Source organism: Pongo abelii, chromosome 8 (assembly GCF_028885655.2).
Source record: "Pongo abelii isolate AG06213 chromosome 8, NHGRI_mPonAbe1-v2.0_pri, whole genome shotgun sequence".
NCBI lineage: Eukaryota > Metazoa > Chordata > Mammalia > Primates > Hominidae > Pongo > Pongo abelii.
The window spans coordinates 7,777,610-7,796,250 of record NC_071993.2 but is presented as its reverse complement, the minus strand read 5'-3'; the positions used below and the strand labels follow the sequence as shown (position 1 = coordinate 7,796,250).

The 18,641-nt window shown below is 43.8% G+C and overlaps 1 protein-coding gene across 1 annotated transcript in view; it reads right to left on the bottom strand.

The window, feature by feature from the left end:
- The window catches only part of ITIH2 (inter-alpha-trypsin inhibitor heavy chain 2), a 50,230-nt gene extending 31,803 nt beyond the window's left edge, over window positions 1-18,427 (bottom strand). Inside the window, exons 1-7 of the mRNA XM_024253623.2 lie at window positions 18,403-18,427; window positions 14,477-14,664; window positions 12,817-12,891; window positions 10,783-10,815; window positions 8,828-8,997; window positions 4,697-4,801; window positions 265-427 (exon numbers count right to left, since the gene is read on the bottom strand). Coding sequence (XP_024109391.2) covers window positions 265-427; window positions 4,697-4,801; window positions 8,828-8,997; window positions 10,783-10,815; window positions 12,817-12,891; window positions 14,477-14,664; window positions 18,403-18,427 — 759 coding nt within the window. The remainder of the gene's footprint in view (window positions 1-264; window positions 428-4,696; window positions 4,802-8,827; window positions 8,998-10,782; window positions 10,816-12,816; window positions 12,892-14,476; window positions 14,665-18,402) is intronic.
- Between the last annotated feature and the right edge of the window lie 214 nt (window positions 18,428-18,641).

The window sequence follows — 18,641 nt, the reverse complement described above, 5'->3', positions numbered from 1 at the left end:
CTGTTATGTTAAGCTGTGGCGTTTGCTGTAACTTGTTCTAGCAGACCTCAGAAACCACCATAATACGGCTGCTAAGGAGACTGAGAGCTGTAAGGAAGTGGTGTGGCTGACTCCAAACCCACCATCTTTTCAATACATCCCACTGTCTTGCAGAGTTGAGTGGCATCCAACACCACAAGTGCTAGTGACAAGCAGAAAGTACAAATCAGGGTCAGGGACTATAAAAGGACAGTGTCACTGCCCACCCTACAGATCCAGGCTTACCTCTAAGTGTTTGGCCAGCCGTCCAGGTTGCAGATAGATCCTGTGCTCATAGGAGCCCAGCTTCCTCCACTTCACCTCCTGGTAGTGAAGTTCGAACTGCGCCTTTGCTCCTGGGAGGACATTTACTTCCGTTCTGAAGTTTTCCATATCAAGACCCCTGCTCCTAAAGGTGAAAGCCCCCAACAAAAGTCAACAGATACATGATTGAGTGGCAAGACCCAGAATCTAGGCAGAGGGCGTGTAGACTTTCCTGGATGGTCCGTCCTGCTCAGTAGTTCATGAAAGTGAACAGTAGATACACTAGAGATAAGTGCAGCTTTTAGATCAGTTGAATCCCAACAAGAGCTTCAGTCTCCTCTCCTACCCAATCTCCAGCTCCCAGAACTTCTTACTGACTAGAGTGTTGTCTGCAAAAAGCTACCAGGGATTGGCCGCTATCCTGGACCAGGAACTTGACATCTATCATTGCTGATATAGCAGCTCTGCAATATGGAGATCATTACCCTGACTTTTCAGATGATTAAAAAAATAAGGCTTAGGCCGGATGCAGTGGTTCACGCCTGTAATCCCAGCACTTTGGGAGGCCGAGGTGGGCGGATCACGAAGTCAGGAGTTCGAGACCAGCCTGGCCAACATGGTGAAACCCCGTCTCTACTAAAAATACAAAAATTAGCTGGACATGGTGGTGCGTGCCTGTAATCCCAGCTACTCAGGAGGCTGAGGCAGGAGAACTGCTTGAACCAGGACCCAGGATGTGGAGGTTGTGTTGAGCCGAGATCACTCCATTGCACTCCAGCCTGGGCAACAAGAGTAAAACTCTGTTTCAAAAAAAAAAAAAAAAAAATTAGGCTTGTAGAGGACCTGCTCAAGACCCCGTGGCCAGTCCACTGTGGGACCAGGACTCACACCCAAGGTTGGATGGTTCAAAGATAGCACTCTTCCCATACTGCATTTGAGGTTCACTGTAGGAGTTCTTGATATTTCTGAAGGTCTTCAGAAGAAAAACTTTATTATTGCATCAAATTGAGTATGTTTCTCTTTTTTTTTTTTTTTTTGAGCTGGAGTCTCGCTCTGCTGCCCAGGCTGTAGTGCAGTGGTGTGATCTCGGCTCACTGCAACCTCCGCCTCCAGGGTTCAAGCTATTCTCCTACCTCAGCCTCCCAAGTAGCTGGGACTACAGGCGTGCGCCACCATGCCCAGCTAATTTTCCTATTTTTAGTAGAGTTGGGGTTTCCCCATGTTGGCCAGGCTGGTCTCAAACTCCTGACCTCAGATGATCCACCTGCCTCCACCTCTGAAAGTGCTGGGATTACAGGCTGAGCCACTGCACCCGGCTTGAGTATGTTTTTCTATCATAAGGCCTTATTTTAATCACATACATACTGAGTTCAATGTGATCATTGATCTTGAGGTGTTTATGATTTAAAGAGAAAGCAGCACAATGATCAATGCTGGTGATTCCAGCGTTAGGATAAACAGGGAATGATTTTTTAAATGAAATAAGTAAATACACTGGACACAGAGGCTCACGCCTGTAATCGTAGCACTTTGGGAGGCCAAGGGGGGGTGGGTCACTTGAGGTCCGGAGTTACCAGCCTGGCCAACATGGTGAAATCCCGTCTCTACTAAAAACACAAAAATTAGCCGGGTGTGGTGGTGAGTGCCTGTAATCCTAGCTACTCAGGAGGCTGAGTGGGGAGAATTGCTTAGACCTGGCCCGGGAGGTGGAGGTTGCAGTGAGCCCTGTCTCTCCTAAAAATACAAAAATTAGCCGGGTGTGGTGGTGGGTGCCTATAATCCCAGCTGCTCGGGAGGCTGAGGCAGGAAAATTGCTTAGACCTGGGAGGTGGAGGTTGCAGTGAGCTGAGATCATGCCACTGCACTTCACTCTATCCAGGGTGATAGAGTGAAATTTCATTTCAAAAAAAAAAAAAAGAGAAAAAAAGAAAAGAAATAAGTAAGGAAGGTGAGATGTTGCATAATCAGCCTAAGGGATTGGGGAGTTGTTGTGGACAGTCAGCTTGCGATATCAAATAATTGAAGAAAAAGATGAGCATGACCTTGTGCAAAGCTTTGAGACAGAGTCTGCAGTGAGAGACCATGTTTACCCGAGGGGCACACTAGGATGGGAGCTCTGCGTTCCCTGCACTAACTACAGTGCCTAGAAGAGTTTCTGGTAGAAATAAGTATTTGTGGGATGGATAAACAAATAAATGAATGGGTGATGTGGTCAAAATGATAGACAAAGATGGCATAATGATTTTTTTTTTTTTTTTTTGAGACGGAATCTTGCTCCGTCTCCAGGCTGGAATGCAGTGGCACAATGTCAACTCACTGCAACCTCTGACTCCCTGGTTCAAGCAATTCCCCTGCCTCAGCCTCCTGAGTAGCTGGGATTACAGGCACACGCCACCACGCCCAGCTAATTTATGTATTTTTAGTAGAGATGGGATTTCACCATGTTGACCAGGATGGTCTCGATCTCCTGACTTCATGATCTGCCTGCCTTGACCTCCCAAAGTGCTGGGATTACAGGCATGAGCCACCACGCCTGGCCGGCAAAATGATTCTTAAAGATAATAGAACTGATTCACCTGCAGCAAGGCTAGAGGCATTCCCTCTGCTTGGAGCTTCTTCTCTCCTTTCTCTACCTGGCTGAATTTTACTACAGTTGGTGCTCTGTATCCTCTGGGGTTTGGTTCCAGGATTCCCCAAGTATACCGAAATCCGGTGATGCCCAAGTCACTGTTATAAAATAGTATGGTGCAGTGGACCCTCTGTATCCACAGGTCTCATCCACAGTTGGTTGCATCTGAGAATGTGAAACCCATGGATACGAAGGCCAACTGTAATCTACTTGGGCTCAGCTGACACATCAGTCTTCTGTGGGGATTTCCTGGACTCCCAGACAGGATGACACACTCGGCACTCGGAACTCCCATAGTGTTTTTTGTGTACGCTCTCTGTATTTCCGTATTAGCCCTTGCCCATTACAGATATTGTTGTCACAGATTCCTTGTCTGTCTCCTGCATGAGACTGACGGTGTCTGCTTTTGTGTTGCTGCTGCCTCTGACAGAACTGGGTACAGAGCTTGCATTTGATGCATTTTTGTTGAATGAACAAATGCATGAATGAAAGGAAAAGAACTTCAACTGCAGGTGAGTTTGAGGATGTAGGAGAGGAGGAGAGGAGGAGAGGAGGAAAGAAACACGGCAGCATTTGGCCTAATAGTGAGCGTGGGCCAGGCACAGTGGCTCACGCCTGTAATCCCAGCACTTTGGGAGGCCGAGGTGGGCGGATCATGAGGTCAGGAAGTCGAGACCATCCTGGCTAACACGGTGAAACCCCATCTCTACTAAAAAACACAAAAAATTAGCTGGGCATGGTGGTGGGTGCCTGTAGTCCCAGCTACTCGGGAGGCTAAGGCAGGAGAATGGCGTGAACCCGGGGGGCGGAGTTTGCAGTGAGCCAAGATCGCACCACTGCACTCCAGCCTAGGCGACACAGCGAGACTCCATCTCAAAAAATAAAAAAAAAAATAAATAAATAAATAAAAAAAGTGAGTGTGCAGTGCAAGGAGTGAGAAGGTGAAAATCCCTTTGAAGATTTTTTCCCTTTGAAGAAAAGCTACTTTTTGAGGGTAGCTTGGCATTCCCAGGTCTTACTTAGATTATAAGGGGAAAAAATAAATAAAACCTAAGTGAAGTAACTGATGCTTAAAAAGTCCCTATCACAGCCCAGCATGGTGGCTTCAGCCTGTAATCCCAGCACTTTGGGAGGCCGATGTGGGAGGATCACTTGAGGCCAGCCTAGACAACAAAGCAAGGCCTTATCTCTACAAAAACTAAAAAAATAAGTCAGGCATGGTGGTGCACCCCAAGTCCCAGCTACCTGGGAGGCTGAGGCATTCCCGCTTGGTGCCAGGAGTTCGAGGTTGTAGTGAGCCATGATCACACCACTGCATTCCAGCCTGGGCAAAAAATTAAGACCTCATCTCAAACAACAACAACAATTAAAAAAAAAACAATGCTTATCCCTACAAGTAGGCAGAATAAATCATTAAGGCAAATTTCAAACTTTTCCTTCTGCATATATGTTAAGTTTCGTAACAAGATCACAAGATCACCAGTATTTCTGTAGTTTCTCTCTTCACTCTTTAGAAAAAGCAGTGTTTATTTACAGAACATCCATCTACCTGCAAGACAGTGATGTAAGCACAACCAGCATGCGATCACCCAAAACCCATTGGTTGAAGCAGGACCTTTAGGCAAATAGAAACTGCAGTGCCTAATTCTACCATCCAGCTCCGAGAGGTTGCCATTGGCTCAGGTGCTGTGCCTTTCCAGAGGCTGCTTTGCTGCTGTGGGAAGGAAGTAGGAGAGGAAACCGCCATTGAGAGGCAAGGGCAAGCCTTGCTCACTCAGGCCTTACCTCACCAAGCCAGCCGTCTTGCCTTTTGCTCTGGCCTGTGCGTAGAGAGCTCGGCCCACAGTTTTCTCCTTAATAGAGCTCCTAAATGTCTTGCCGTCCACAGTCCTAGAAAATGACAGAAGGCAACCAGTTGGTCAGAATAGTAATCTTTTTTTCTTTTTTCCTTGAGATGGAGTCTTGCTGCATCACCCAGGCTGGAGTGCAATGGTGCGATCTCAGTTCACTGCAACCTCCACCTCCTGGGTTCAAGCAATTCTCCTGCTTCAGCCCCCTGAGTAGCTGGGATTACAGGGGTCTGCCACCAGGCCAGGCTAATTTTTTGTATTTTTAGTAGAGACGGGGTTTTACCATGTTGGCCAGGATGGTCTCGATCTCCTGACCTCATGATCCACTTGGCTTGGCCTCCCAAAGTGCTGGGATTACAGGCGTGAGCCACCACGCCCAGCCCAGAATGGTAATCTTAGCAAAACAAACAAGAGCAAGCAAACAACCCAACGAGGCTGATTTAATGAATGAGGGCAATGTCTATAAGAAATAAGAAGGGAGGCATTCGAATAGTTTATGGACAGGACTTCCTTTATTGATTGAATAGTGTGGCTTGAGAGGGGTTTGGTAGGATCCCATCCTAAAACCTTTCCCTCATGTACTGTTGTTTGTTTTTAGATTTTTCCTCATCTTTGAATTTCATCCTTTAGATTAAGGATGATTCTCTTTGGGTATCCCCTTCGAATGACAAATGTGATTGGGAGAGGTGACTGATAAATTCTGAATTATCTCATTACCTTTGGTTCATCAGGTCATTCTGCAAGCTAAGAATTTGGCATCGCTGTGGGGTATGCAATGGACCGAATGTTTATGTTCCCCGCAAATATGTATGTTGAACCTTACTTCCTAGGACGATGACATTACGAGGTGGGGCCTTGGAGAGGTAATTATGTCACGAGGGCTCTCTCCTCATGAATAGCATTTAGTGCTCTCATAAAAAACAGACTTCGAAGAGCTCTCTCATCTCTTTCCATCTTGACTGAACCAGGAAATGGGCCCTCATCACACGTGAAATCTTTGGGCACCTTGATCTTGGACTTCCCAGCCTTCAGAACTATGAATTTTAAATTTCTGTTGTTTATAAGCTACCCATTTTATGGTACTTAGTCATAGCAGCCTGAGCTGATGAAGACAGAATATTATGCTCCTCTGCAAGGGTGGAAAAGAATAAAGAAAAATGGGGAAGGTGCTGGTGGGTCCCCTGCCAAGGTGGTATTTATCTGGAAACCATCTCCCTTGGGGACCTCTGTCTTCTATTTGCATCTCATCTCTATCCACCTTACCTTTAGCTGGCTAGCGCCTAATTCTTACCAAGTAATGCTTGGTCAGAGTGATAGAATCCAGAATTTTGGAAGTAAATGGGAACTTCCAGTACTCAAATGGGGAGTGTCTTTCCCAAGGAGCAATTTAGAAATGTGTGAAGTTTGTGTTGTTGAGATGACTTGGAAGTGCTGCTGGCATTTGCGGGAGGACACCAACAATGTTAGTCATCCTGCAATGTGAGGGACAGCTCCACTGAAGAATTTTCCTGCCCCAAATGCCAACAGCACTTGTGTTGAGGCACACTTCTGGGTTTGCCCCTTTAGATGAGAGACATCAGATCCCAGGAGACAGGTGAGTCTTGCCAAGGTCACACTGCTGGTCAAGGCCATCATGCTTCTCTCAAATCATAACTAAGTCTCAAAGGCCAAGGAGTCTTTAGGACAAAAGAAATCATCTCCCATAGAATATTCAGGATCTTGATAAAAACGTAGAAGGGATATTTTGGCTAGTACATAGGTCTACACAGCTCATTTTAAGTTGTGATAATTAAGCAGGTATCTTCTCTGGTCTTATAAATTCAGCCCAGAGCAGAGGGAGATGAAAGTAAATGCATGTTTCATGATTCTGTCCTTTGTACTTCAAATCTTCTATGTAATGAGATAGTAAAGAAAGAACAGAATGAAGGATGGGATAGTATGCAGCCATGAGGAATGACATCATGTCCTTTGCAGGGACATGGATCAAGCTGGAAGCCATCATCCTCAGCAAACTAACACAGGAACAGAAAATCAAACACTGTATGTTCTCACTCACAAGTGGGAGTTGAACAATGAGAACACATGGACACAGGGAGGGGAACATTACACACTGTGGCCTGTCGGGAGGTAGGGGGCAAGGGGAGGGAGACCATTAGGAAAAATAGCTAACGCATGTGGGGCTTAAAACCTAGATGATGGGATGATAGGTGCAGCAAACCACCATGGCACATGTGTACCTATGTAACAAACCTATACATTCTGCACATATATCCCAGAACTTAAAGTAAAAAAGAAAAAAAAAAAAAGAAAGAAAAAGAAAAAAAAAGAAGGAAAACAGAAATAAGAGATCTTTAGAGTAAATTCTGATTATGTGGTTTAAAAATAGAAATTTATTAAAATAGTTTTCAATGTCATTTCTAGACATGGGGTCATATAGTACCACTGCAGAAAAGTCTTTCCTTCTCCCTTTGCTTTTTAGAAAAGGCAGACAAAAAAAGTGATACATTTTAAAGCTAATTCAAAGGATACCAATTAAAGTGACACAATGCCTTTTTCTGCCTACTTGATTAGAGTTCGCATGACTGCCAGTTTCAGCAGCCAAAGTACATGGTAGTTGAACCCTTTACTATTTATCCACAATGATCACTGATTACCTTGGTGTATGAAAGACAAAAGTGGATGAGAAGTAATTCAACCTAATGTCTTCATAAAAAAAAATAGCCAGACTTTATGCACGGTACTTTGCTGTGTTCTTGGCAACTTAAGAGGGACATTGACCACCTGGAACATACTATGGGGTGGCCACCTTGATATTTGGACATAGAAATCATTCCAATCACTTAGAGGAACAGAGAATATTTAACTTTGATACACAAAGGCTCCAAGTGGATAAGATAACTGGCATTAACTGTTTGGAAAGTTTTGGAGTAGTTTAACCTTCTTTTATTATGAAAAATTTCAAACACACAGAAAATAGAGGGAATAATATGAGATGTCCGTGAAACCATCACTGAGCTACACCATTATGAATACTCAGCCAATCTTAATTTGTCTATACTATCATGCTTTCCACCTTAGTTGTTAAGAAGCCAAGTTCAAGGCCAGGCACGGTGGCTCACGCCTATAATCCCAACACTTTGGGAGGCCGAGGCGGGCAGATCATGAGGTCAAGAGATCGAGACCATCCTGGCTAACACGGTGAAACCCCGTCTCTACTAAAAATACAAAAATTAGCCAGACATGGTGGCGGGCGCCTGTAGTCCCACCTACTTGAGAGGCTGAGGCAGGAGAATGTCGTGAACCCGGGAGGCGGAGCTTGAAGTGAGCTGAGATCACGCCATTGCACTCCGGCCTGGGCGACAGAGTGAGACTCCGTCTCAAAAAAAAAAAAAGAAGCCAAGCTCAGATGGCACATCATTTCATCTACTAACACTTCAATATGTATTTTGTAGAGAGCTTTTTAAAAATTCTGTGTGATTATCACTAGAGTCATTGGGTAGAAAGTGGAAAATATTTAAATGCAGTATAAGAAAGGACTCTTAACAGAGCTGTCAACCATTGAGTTGATTGCCTTGGGAAAAGTGAGTTTATCATTAAAGAAATCATCACACACTTGTCAGTGGTGTTATAGAGGAGGTCAAGCACTGGATAAGTAATTGGATTTAATCTGTGGTTCTCAACTTGTTTTTTTTTTTCCCATAGAGAAACATATGGCAGATGGCATTCATCTGCTGTGTACATGCTCTTACATGGTTTCCTATAAGCCAGGGCAACCCAGTAGATTTTTCTCCTTCCTAGAAAGTATATTAAAATGCAAGTAATATGAGGTTGTTACCACAAAGATAGCCTTAAGTTTGCTTTAGCTTATTAGAAACAAAAAGCAAATAATTCACAAATTCTAATGCTTTGAAGAGGAGCAAATTATTGGGACCAACCTCACAATGACCCTTGACATCCAGCCGGTCCTCTGGGACAGTTGACTACTAAAGTCCATTCTAACTATGAGGGGTTTTGATTCTGTGAGTAGAGCACCTACAATTTCTGGCTCTACACAGAAGTTACTCACATGGAGAAGTTGGAAATGAAGGCTCCTTTGGGGATCTGAACATCAAACACGACATTCTGAGGCTGCGGGGAATTGTTCACCACTTTGCTCTGGATCATGGTGGTGGCCATCCGAGAAGTAATAGTAGACTGGACTTTATAGGTATAAAGAGTTACTTGATCAGCCTCTTCCTGAAATTGGCAAGAAAGCATAACTGTACTGATAGAAAAATCACACAGAACTTCATCAAATGTAGTGCATTTGATGTTAACAACACTACATTTTACTTGTTTTACTAGCAGAACAATTCCAGGGCCTTGGTAAGGACAGAACTCATGTATTGTTAAGCATTCTCCTAACTTCTTGGAACCCCCAATGAGCAGAAGTCTGCCTTGATTTCAAGATACTTTGAGCTAAAAGGCATTTTTCAGCCCTATGAGTCTATAAATAATGATTTTTCAAAAATTAGAATACAAGTAGAAAACGGTGTGGGAAGCCAGATTGGATTGAGGAAGTCCAGGTAATAACTCCAAATGCAAGACCATCAGCTGGAGAAAGGATACTGGATTGCAAGGTTGAAAGAGGACCCTGGTTGTATCTTTAGTAGGGGTCAGACAGGGGTGCTGTGGGGTGGAAACACACATGTGGCCTCCACCAACCCCCCTTACAGCTCTCTACCTTCTTTAATCTCCTCCATTACAATTTCATCTGCAGTCCTTTTCTCCTCCTCCAAGTCAAAACAAGCTAGGAGAACAGTGACGGGTGTAAGGAAGAGACATTGATCTTGGACAGGGCATTCTGATGCAAATATTGGTCCAACACTCTGGACCTCCTTACCCGATCACTACTGATTTAAAGCAGCTCCTGTGTAAAGAATCTCATATGTAAGTGTGCTCAAAGGCAAGGTCCTAGAAACCCACACCTTTCGGGAGGTGACTGAGAGCTGCAAGCTCCTTCAGGTCTATGGACAACTATGGAACCCATTAGATTTTGCTTTTTTCTCCAAAAGAATTTACTTATCTCAATACCAGGTCTCATTCCCCAAACTTTGTAGTCCAACATTAAACCTTTTGACTAGTTAACCATGCAACTCACCTCAAGCTAAAATAAAATCCAGGCTAATCTACGTGTCCTTCCTTCCCCTGAAGTGTGCACTTCTACCAGTTTCTGCCAATTCAGGGCAGGAAGCACAACATAAACCACTTGTCCTCAGGCTGTTTTCTTGCCACCGGATGGTCTACTCTGAACATCTCAGGGAACTGGGCCGTTTTGTGTTTAAAAGTTCCTTCCCATGGGCACTCTTATTTTCCAAAGCTGTCAGGTGTCATGCTTTAAATCAAAATGGTGCCGGAAGCGATGGCTCATGCCTGTAATCCCAGCACTTTGGGAGGCTGAGGGAGGTGGATTACCCGAGGTCAGGAGTTCGAGACCAGCCTGGCCAACATGGTGAAACCCTGTCTCTACTAAAAACACAAAAATTAGCTGGGCGAGGAGGCATACGCCTGTAATCCAAGCTACTCGAGAGGCTGAGGCAGAGAATCTCTTGAACCCAGGGGGCAGAGGTTGCAGTGAGCTGAGATCACTCCATTGCACTCCAGCCTGGGCAACAAAAGCAAAACTCTGTCTCAAAAAGATAAAAATAAAAATAAAAACATAAAAATAAATACATAAATCAAAAAGGTTGAGTAGGAATAAATACATAAATTTATATGGTGGGAAGGAACCTATGCTATATTGCAAAACTCAAGAAAATCAAGAGAAGGGCCCCTTCAGCTCTTGGTGGCCTCCCTCCTGTCTGTAAAGACTGCACTCTTCAATGCTGAATTTTAGAAACACTTGCAAACAGTTGGGCAAGGCAGTATTTCGAAAGTCAGGTAAATACTCGGTGACGAAGACAAAAGAGACACCCAGATTGATTTCCTGGTAATTATTAATAGGAAAATCATTCAATCTGTAACAACATCAAGTCAACTTACCGTCATTTCTTCCGATTCTCCTGGAAGGCTTCTCTGTGAAAGGAAGTTAGACAATCATTCTTCAACTGTATGTCACTTATTACCTTGAGGGTCAAAACCGTTTTCTCAGTCAAAAAAGAAATTTTATTTTTCTTTAGTACTGAGCTGTTATTCATTCACTGGAGTTGAGACATAAATATTGAACATTCTTGAAAACTATTTTCCCACTGGTGAGTTTCTCAACAAGTTTCTCAACCAGTTTTGGTGGCATGCGTGTCATTCTTGGATATAATGCTAGAACAAGTAATTTTTAAATAAAAATATTCAACCAAATGCATCGTGGGTAGCATATATCCCCTTGATGCTATTTGCTCTACTTTTTACTCAGTTGAATGGAGACTTTGATCCTCCATTCAGCCACGAGGCTGTGGGCATGCTGTTCCCACTGTTTGCAGTGCCCCTGCTAGGTTCCTCAACCCCCATATAGAGAACTCCTATTCACCCTTCAGATCTCAGCTCCAGCAGAATTCCTCCAGTGAAAATCTCTAATGCCCCAAGACTAGGTTGGTTTCCTTTACTAAGTGTTTTCGCAGCAGCATATTCCTTCCTGCAGAGTGCTTACCTTGTTTCATAATGATTCATTCTATTTGAGGGATTATTTGACTAAATTCTGTCTCTTCCTTTAAACTAAGCTACATAAAAGCAGGGATTTTCATGTATTTCCTCCACGGTGTAACCCCAGAGCCAGACACAGTGACTAGCACCTAGAGAATTCTATGCTTTTAACCACCATGCTAGGAGATTATCTATACACTTGACTATCCTGAGGAAAGGAACAAAGGCGATTCCCTTGCCTTTGAAAGTGAATGGCTTAAGGGTGGTGGGTGAATATGTAATGTTTGGTAAGCTGTTAATAATAGATCCAAGAAGTCGGGTGTTGGATATAAGCTCAGCTTGCCTGATTTGGGGTGAACCAAGGTTCTGTGCTGTGTGACATGGTAAGGTCAGTGGTTGACCTCTTCTTGTAGACCTTGAATGCAATGCTCAATGACAATTTTTTCTCTTTTGTGGCTAAATAGTGACATGAAGTCTTTCTTATTGGATTTTAATATTATTGGCCTACAAAAAACCCCTGCATTTTCAGAAAGTAAAAAATTCACACCCATACAAAATAAGACATTGATCAGCTTAGGGTTGCTGCTTCCGTAAATACCTCCTTTCTCAGCATGTGGGCTCCATGGGGAAGAAGCCAAGCCCTTCCTGGTGTTCTGGAAAACTCACCCCCTTGATTAGAGGTTTTGTCTATACTGCTGCTGGTGGCCTCCAGGATTGCAACTTCCACTGTGGCCAGTTCTCCTTCCCAGGTGCCCTCAGAGTGACCAGAGGAAGGAGATTGTGAGGCTGCAAGGGGAAGTGTCTGTCATCGCTAAAATAAGAAAAGTCTTCCTAACAGGAAATCCTTCCCATAAGGCAGGAAATAATTTCAGAATCTTAAGTTTTGAAGAAAACACACAGCCATGTATTCTTTTTTTTTTTTTTAAATGGAGTGGGGACAGGGTCTCCCTGTGTTGCTCAGGCTGGTGCAATCATGGCTCACTGCAGCCTTGAACTCTTGGGCTCAAGCAATCCTCCATCTCAGCTTCTCAAATAGCTGGGATTACAGGTGCATGCCAGCTAATATATATATTAGCTGGGTGGCGGAGGTAGGGCCTCACTATGTTACCCAGGCTGACCTGGAACTCCTGGCCTCAAGTGATCCTCCCTCCTTGGCCTCTGAAAGTGCTGTGATAATAAGTGGGAGCCACTGTGCCGAGTCATGTACTCTTTAAGGGACTAAATTGAGCATTATGGTGTGAAGACTGCTGAGCAGCTGTGTGAATTTCTCTTTTTATTTCACCTGGGTGATCTCTTCCACCAAAGTGTAAGAGGTCTGGACTCTTCTGTGCTAAAAAACAAACTCTTAAGAAAATCTAGCAGAAGGCATCTTAACACTTATCTTCTGCCATAATCTCTTTCACTTTATTTTTCCCCTTTTGGAAGTAAAGCTTACTATACCTGATATCTCCGGTTCTCTGCCACCAATTGAAATTTGCCTGGGGCCAGTTCCACAAGATCTTCATAGTCTACAAACTTAAAAAAAAAATTAGGATTTTAACTTTTTCTTTAAATTATACTTTAAGTTCTGGGGTACATGTGCACAACGTGCAGGTTTGTTACATAGGTATACATGTGCCATGTTGGTTTGCTGCACCCATTAACTCATCATTTACATTAGGTATTTCTCCTAATGCTATCCCTCCCCCTCCCCCCACCCCACAACAGGCCCCAGTGTGTGATATTCCCCTCCCTGTTTCCATGTGTTCTCATTGTTCAATTCCCATCTATGAGTGAGAACACGCAGTGTTTGGTTTTCTCTTCTTGTGTTACTTTGCTGAGAATGATGGTTTCCAAAAGATCTGGAGCCAGAGAGATAGCTGTTGGTATTCATTATTTTATATTCTTTCCTCTACTTCTGGGCAATCACAATTTTGTATAAAATGATTTCTTTAGTATATTTCTATTTGCTGGTTACGTCTCAGAGGTGTCCAAATGGAAGGTAACAACACCTTCGCATTTGTTGGACATGGGAATTCATTTTTGAGTTTGCCAGCAGGTGGTAAGACAGAGATCAAAACAACCCAGTGATTAGGTGGGTGTCTGGGGAAGTATCTGGGTAGACCCTGGAGGCGTTTGCAGTGTCTGACTGGACAGACGTGAACCATACATCTCCCCAAGTTAAAAATGTAGGTATTTTCTAAAAGGAATGCCAGTTAGAAATGGCTGAAAAAGCACAAACGCATTTGGATGTCTTGGCTTCAATTTGAGATTTCCAACACACTCTGGTGGCTTTTAAGTGTTGGAAAATATGATAGTTTCAAAGCAGACAGAGTGATATTTTCCCTCTGTAAATATGCCGTCATATTCTCTGGCATTTTTGTAGGTAATCCACTCTGCAAGTATTATAAGTCTTTGCATTTGCTGGGATGTTCCCATAACATGCTTCGCTTTTCTGGCATAAAAATAGCTCTTGTATGACTTTCAGAAACAGACTTTCAGTCCAAGACTTTCCTTACATTGGAGATGGCTAAGGGACAAAAGTGGAGACCTATACTCCATGGGAATTATTCTTGTACTTTTCCACCCTGCTTGCTATCTTCTGCTTTAATAGGAATACTTAAAGTGCTCTTATTACAAATATCACTGTTCACTTAGGTATGAAAAACAGTGTGCTTGATAATGACTTTTCTTATACTGTTAGTAAAAGAGTGATAATATTTCTTCATCATCATAACAGCTAATAATTATTAAGCACTTACTAGTCCAGGCACTCTGCTAGAGAGTTTACACTGTATCATTTAATTCTCAAAGCAAACCATTGGGTTAGGTCTATTCTTACCCCCATTTTTTTAGATGAGGAGTGAGCAGCTCTGCTTCATAAATGCTACACTCTGATGCCTGCCCATTGAGCTTGACTTAATTCTCATGCAAAACCTGTTAACGCTTTAAAAGGTAAATATACATTCCAGTAATTATAACAGTAAACACTTGCACTCAGATGAATTTTATCTTAAGTTTCCATTACACACAGAATAAGGCCATTGAATAGCAATTGCAATAGACGATTTACTGAGCTCATGAACAGGCCAACAGCAAGGAGTGATCTGAAAGTACTTACTTCAGAAAGTCCATTTATGGGGATTTCGAAGCCTGATACTTCAGAAAGAAAGAAGCAGATGAAAAAGCACGTGAGTCTTTTCATTTTGCTGGACAGTTTTGCCAAGCTCCCCAAAGCAGATGGTCTGGGGAGGATATCACTTCTTCCTACTGAACCAAGTTCAAAGGAACAGCAGAGAGTACAGTTCGCTTTAAGAAAGAAGAAAAAAGAAGAAAAAAACTCTCTAACTTTGTTCAAAATTGGGACAAATATTTGTTCTGGAGCTCAAACTTGAGCTGTGTGGGTGGATCGAACACCCAGAGGTTATTCAAACAGCAAAGTCAGAAGCAGTTGCTCACTGTGAGGACAAGTCGGGGCAGATGGATGTGCTTGAATGTGCTTATGTGCTTTTATTTTATTTTATTTTTTTTATTTTTTGGCTTTTGCTGATTTCTATTGATCTTAAAATCAGAGAGACCTAAGGATAATTGTCATCCTTTCTAAAGGACCAAGTGTGGAACTATTCCGAGAAACAAAATCCTTTGATCTAAATTAAAGCAGGAAAAATTTAGAAAAAGTGGGAGAAGACACAGAATGGTTTTTCTGAGCAAATAATTCATTGTGCATGTTTTCCCCTACCTCTTTGATGACTGTCTACCTGTTACCTATAAAGAGCCAGGCAAGTGGCTGTGCAGGATACTAGGGCAGATCTTCAGTGAGGATGTTTCGTGAATGTCTTTGATTAAGGTAACAGTATCTGTCCTGCTGCCCCTATCAGCCGGGCTCAGGTCAGTGGCAAATCAATACTCTGCAGTCTCAGAATTGGAGTGCAGTGGTGAGATCAAAGCTCATTGCAGCCTCAACTTCCCCCAGCTCAAGCAATCTTCCCACCTCAGCCTCCAGAGTAGCTGGACTACAGGTGTGCACTACACTGCCTGGTTATTTTTTGTAAAGATGGGATTTCATCATGTTACTTACCCTGGTCTTGAACACCTGGGCTCAAGCTATCTGCTCGCCTCAGCCTCCGAAAGTGCTGGGATTCCAGGTGTGAGCCCCCATGCCTGGCCTCCATCCTGGTCAGATTCTGTTTTTCTTGCAACAAACAGGAAATGTAACTTCTTGGATGCAACACTGCAATAGGAAGCTCCAGCTGTGGGCAGAATTACAATACAAGGGAGGTTGTCTCATCCTCAGGACCAAGCACCCCAGGCCAACTTCTGGGATCCTGGAGCTCCTTGCTACATTTAAAGCTCAATTCACAGGGCATGCAACAGAGAGTTGTCTGCATTTTCCTCCCTAGCTTCCCCTCAGTCTTCGAAATTGCACAGCCGTGTGTCTGCTGGGGAAACATAACTTCTGAAATAACAGAAGGGAGAAAACAGATTCTCCCCTCCCTTGCCTAGGTTGGACTAGTTGAGCACTCACCTTGGCCAGTGAGTGCCTCAGTGGACCCCTCATGGAAAAATCCTGCCACAGCTTTGCATTCTCAGCTGAGATACTGTTTCTGGGCAATTAAGACCCAATGGCAGCTGGGCGCGGTGGCTCACACTTGTAATCCCAGCACTTTGGGAGGCTGAGGCGGGTGGATAACCTGAGGTCAGGAGTTTGAGACCAGTCTGGCCAACATAGTGCAACCCTGTCTCTACTAAAAATACGAAAATTAGCCAGGTGTGGTGGCATGCGCCTGTAATCCCAGCTACTTGGGAGGCTGAGGCATGAGAATTGCTTGAACCGGGGAGGCGGAGGTTGCAGTAAGCTGAGATCACGCCACTGCATTCCACCTGAGCAACAGAGACAGAGGTTGCAGTGAGCTGAGATCACGCCACTGCACTCCAGCCTGGGCAACAGGGCAAGACTAGGTCTCAAAAGAAAAAAATAAATAAATAAAAAAGACCCAATGGCATGTTTTCCCAAAAACAACAGTGACTTTCAACATCATGCCTCCTTCCATTGATCATTTCCTTTCTGATTATTTTAACCTGATATTCAGAATTAACTCAGAATAAACCAAACCAAAAGCAGGCTGGACCTTTTTTCCATGCTGATACCCTGTCTTCAGATCCCAAAGTCCTTTTTTTTTTTTTTTTTTTGAGAGGGAGCCTCACTCTGTGGCTCAGACTCAAGTGCAATGGCGTGATCTTGGCTTACTGCAACCTCCACCTCCCAGGTTCAAGCGATTCCCCTGCCTGAACCTCCCAAGTAGCTGGAATTACAGGCGTGCACCACCACAACTGACTAACTTTGTATTTTTTTTTTTAAGTAAAGATGGGGTTTCACCATATTGGTCAGGCTGGTCTCAAACTCCTGACCTCAAGTAATCCACCTGCTTCAGCCTCCCAAAGTGTTGGGATTACAGGCGTGAGCCACTGTGCTCAGCCTGATCCCAAAGTCTTGAAAACAAAACAAAACAGCATTTGCTCTCTCTCTCGATGTTCAGAAGCATGACAGCGTAGGCTGTGTATTCAGGCTACTGGGTCTTGAACCTGCGACCCTTTCCCCTTGCACTCCCTACCCCACTGCCAACACCTCCCATCATGCCTGGGCAGCTGTGACGTGGTGAATTGAATATATCCACTTTTACTTAAATGCCTCTGATTTCTAGGATGGAAATCACTACCATAAATGCCACAAGAATATTCACTTTCACGTATGTGAAAATCCGTAGGAAATCTACAAGAAAAAAAAAATCACAATATTTCATAATGTTTGAATAAAGAGATAACATTTAGTACTCATTGGGAACTCTGGGAAATATCCACAAACTTGAGATTCATCACTGAGTGTAAGTCATTGTGGCTTAGCTGACAGCATAACAATAGCTGCCTCACATTTATAGCATTCAGCTCCAGCCCTATCGTTGTGAAAGATCATGTTTGTAAAAGTCCAAAGTCAAAGCTGGATGAATTCACCGGAAAAATAGCTATATTTGACCCTGACCTGCTTGTTCGGTGGGTCAGGTTGCACATAACATGGAGCAGGTCTGTTTTCTACACATAGTTGAGCTGTGATGCCTTCCTCTGATTGTAAAGACATTTTGTTACAGCTTCTTCAAGGATTGTCTGTTTGAATTTTCAAAGATGACATTTGATTACTCTGCTACGTTTTTTGTCCTCTCTAATGCAGAGGTGTGTTTTTTTTGTTTCTGTTTTCTTTTTTTTTTTTGAGATGGAGTCTCTCTCTGTGGCCCAGGCTGGAGTGCAGTGGTGCAATCTTGGCTCACTGCAAGCTCCGCCTCCTGGGTTCACGCCATTCTACTGCCTCAGCTTCCCAAGCAGCTGGGACTACAGGTGCCCCCCACCACGCCCGGCTAATTTTTTGTATTTTTAGTAGAGACGGGGTTTCACCATGTTAGCCAGGATGGTTTCCATCTCCTGACCTCGTGGTCCGCCCGCCTCGGCCTCCCAAAGTGCTGGGATTACAGGCTTGAGCCACCGCACCCAGCCTGTTTTTGTTTTTTAATGGAGACAGGGTCTCACTCTATCACCCAGGCTGGAGTGCAGTGATGCAATCATGGCTCACTGCAGCCTCAGCCTCCTGGGCTCAAGGAATCCTCCCATCTCAGCCTCCTGAGTAGCTGAAACTACAGGTGCACACCACCACACCCAGCTAATTTTTGTGTGAGTGTATATTTTATAGATGTGAGGTTTCACCATGTTGCCCAGGTTGGTCTTGAATTCCCGAACTCAAGCAATCCACCCATGTTGGCCTCCCAAAGTGTTGGGATTACATGTGAGCCACTGTGCCTGGCCAGGTGTGGGTTTATATCATTTGAGGCCAGAACATAAAGATGTTTCAAAAGAAAAATATTTGAAACTGAATAGCAGTATCACAAGCCAAAAATGGGAAGTTAGAGAGCATGGAACGGATTCTCTCATTGGTTCTTAAGCCATGGAAACGTGGCTTTGCTGTTGAGCCATTTCAGTTCTTTCCTATTCTGTGTTCCTTACCTCTGAAGTTCAAATTCAAATCCATTGCCAGAGTAGAGAAATCGAGAGTAGAGTAGACATGTGACCAGCCATGATAGGTCGATTCCAGTGTAGCAGCTTTTGCTGTTCTTCCCAGGGTGTCTGGGTGTTTTCTGGTGAGGAAGGGGTCTCATCTGGAAGTGGTCTCACGATCACACTAAGATCTGGTGCTGGTATTTCAGGTACAGGATGAGAAGCACCTTCTTATGGGTAATTGTGGC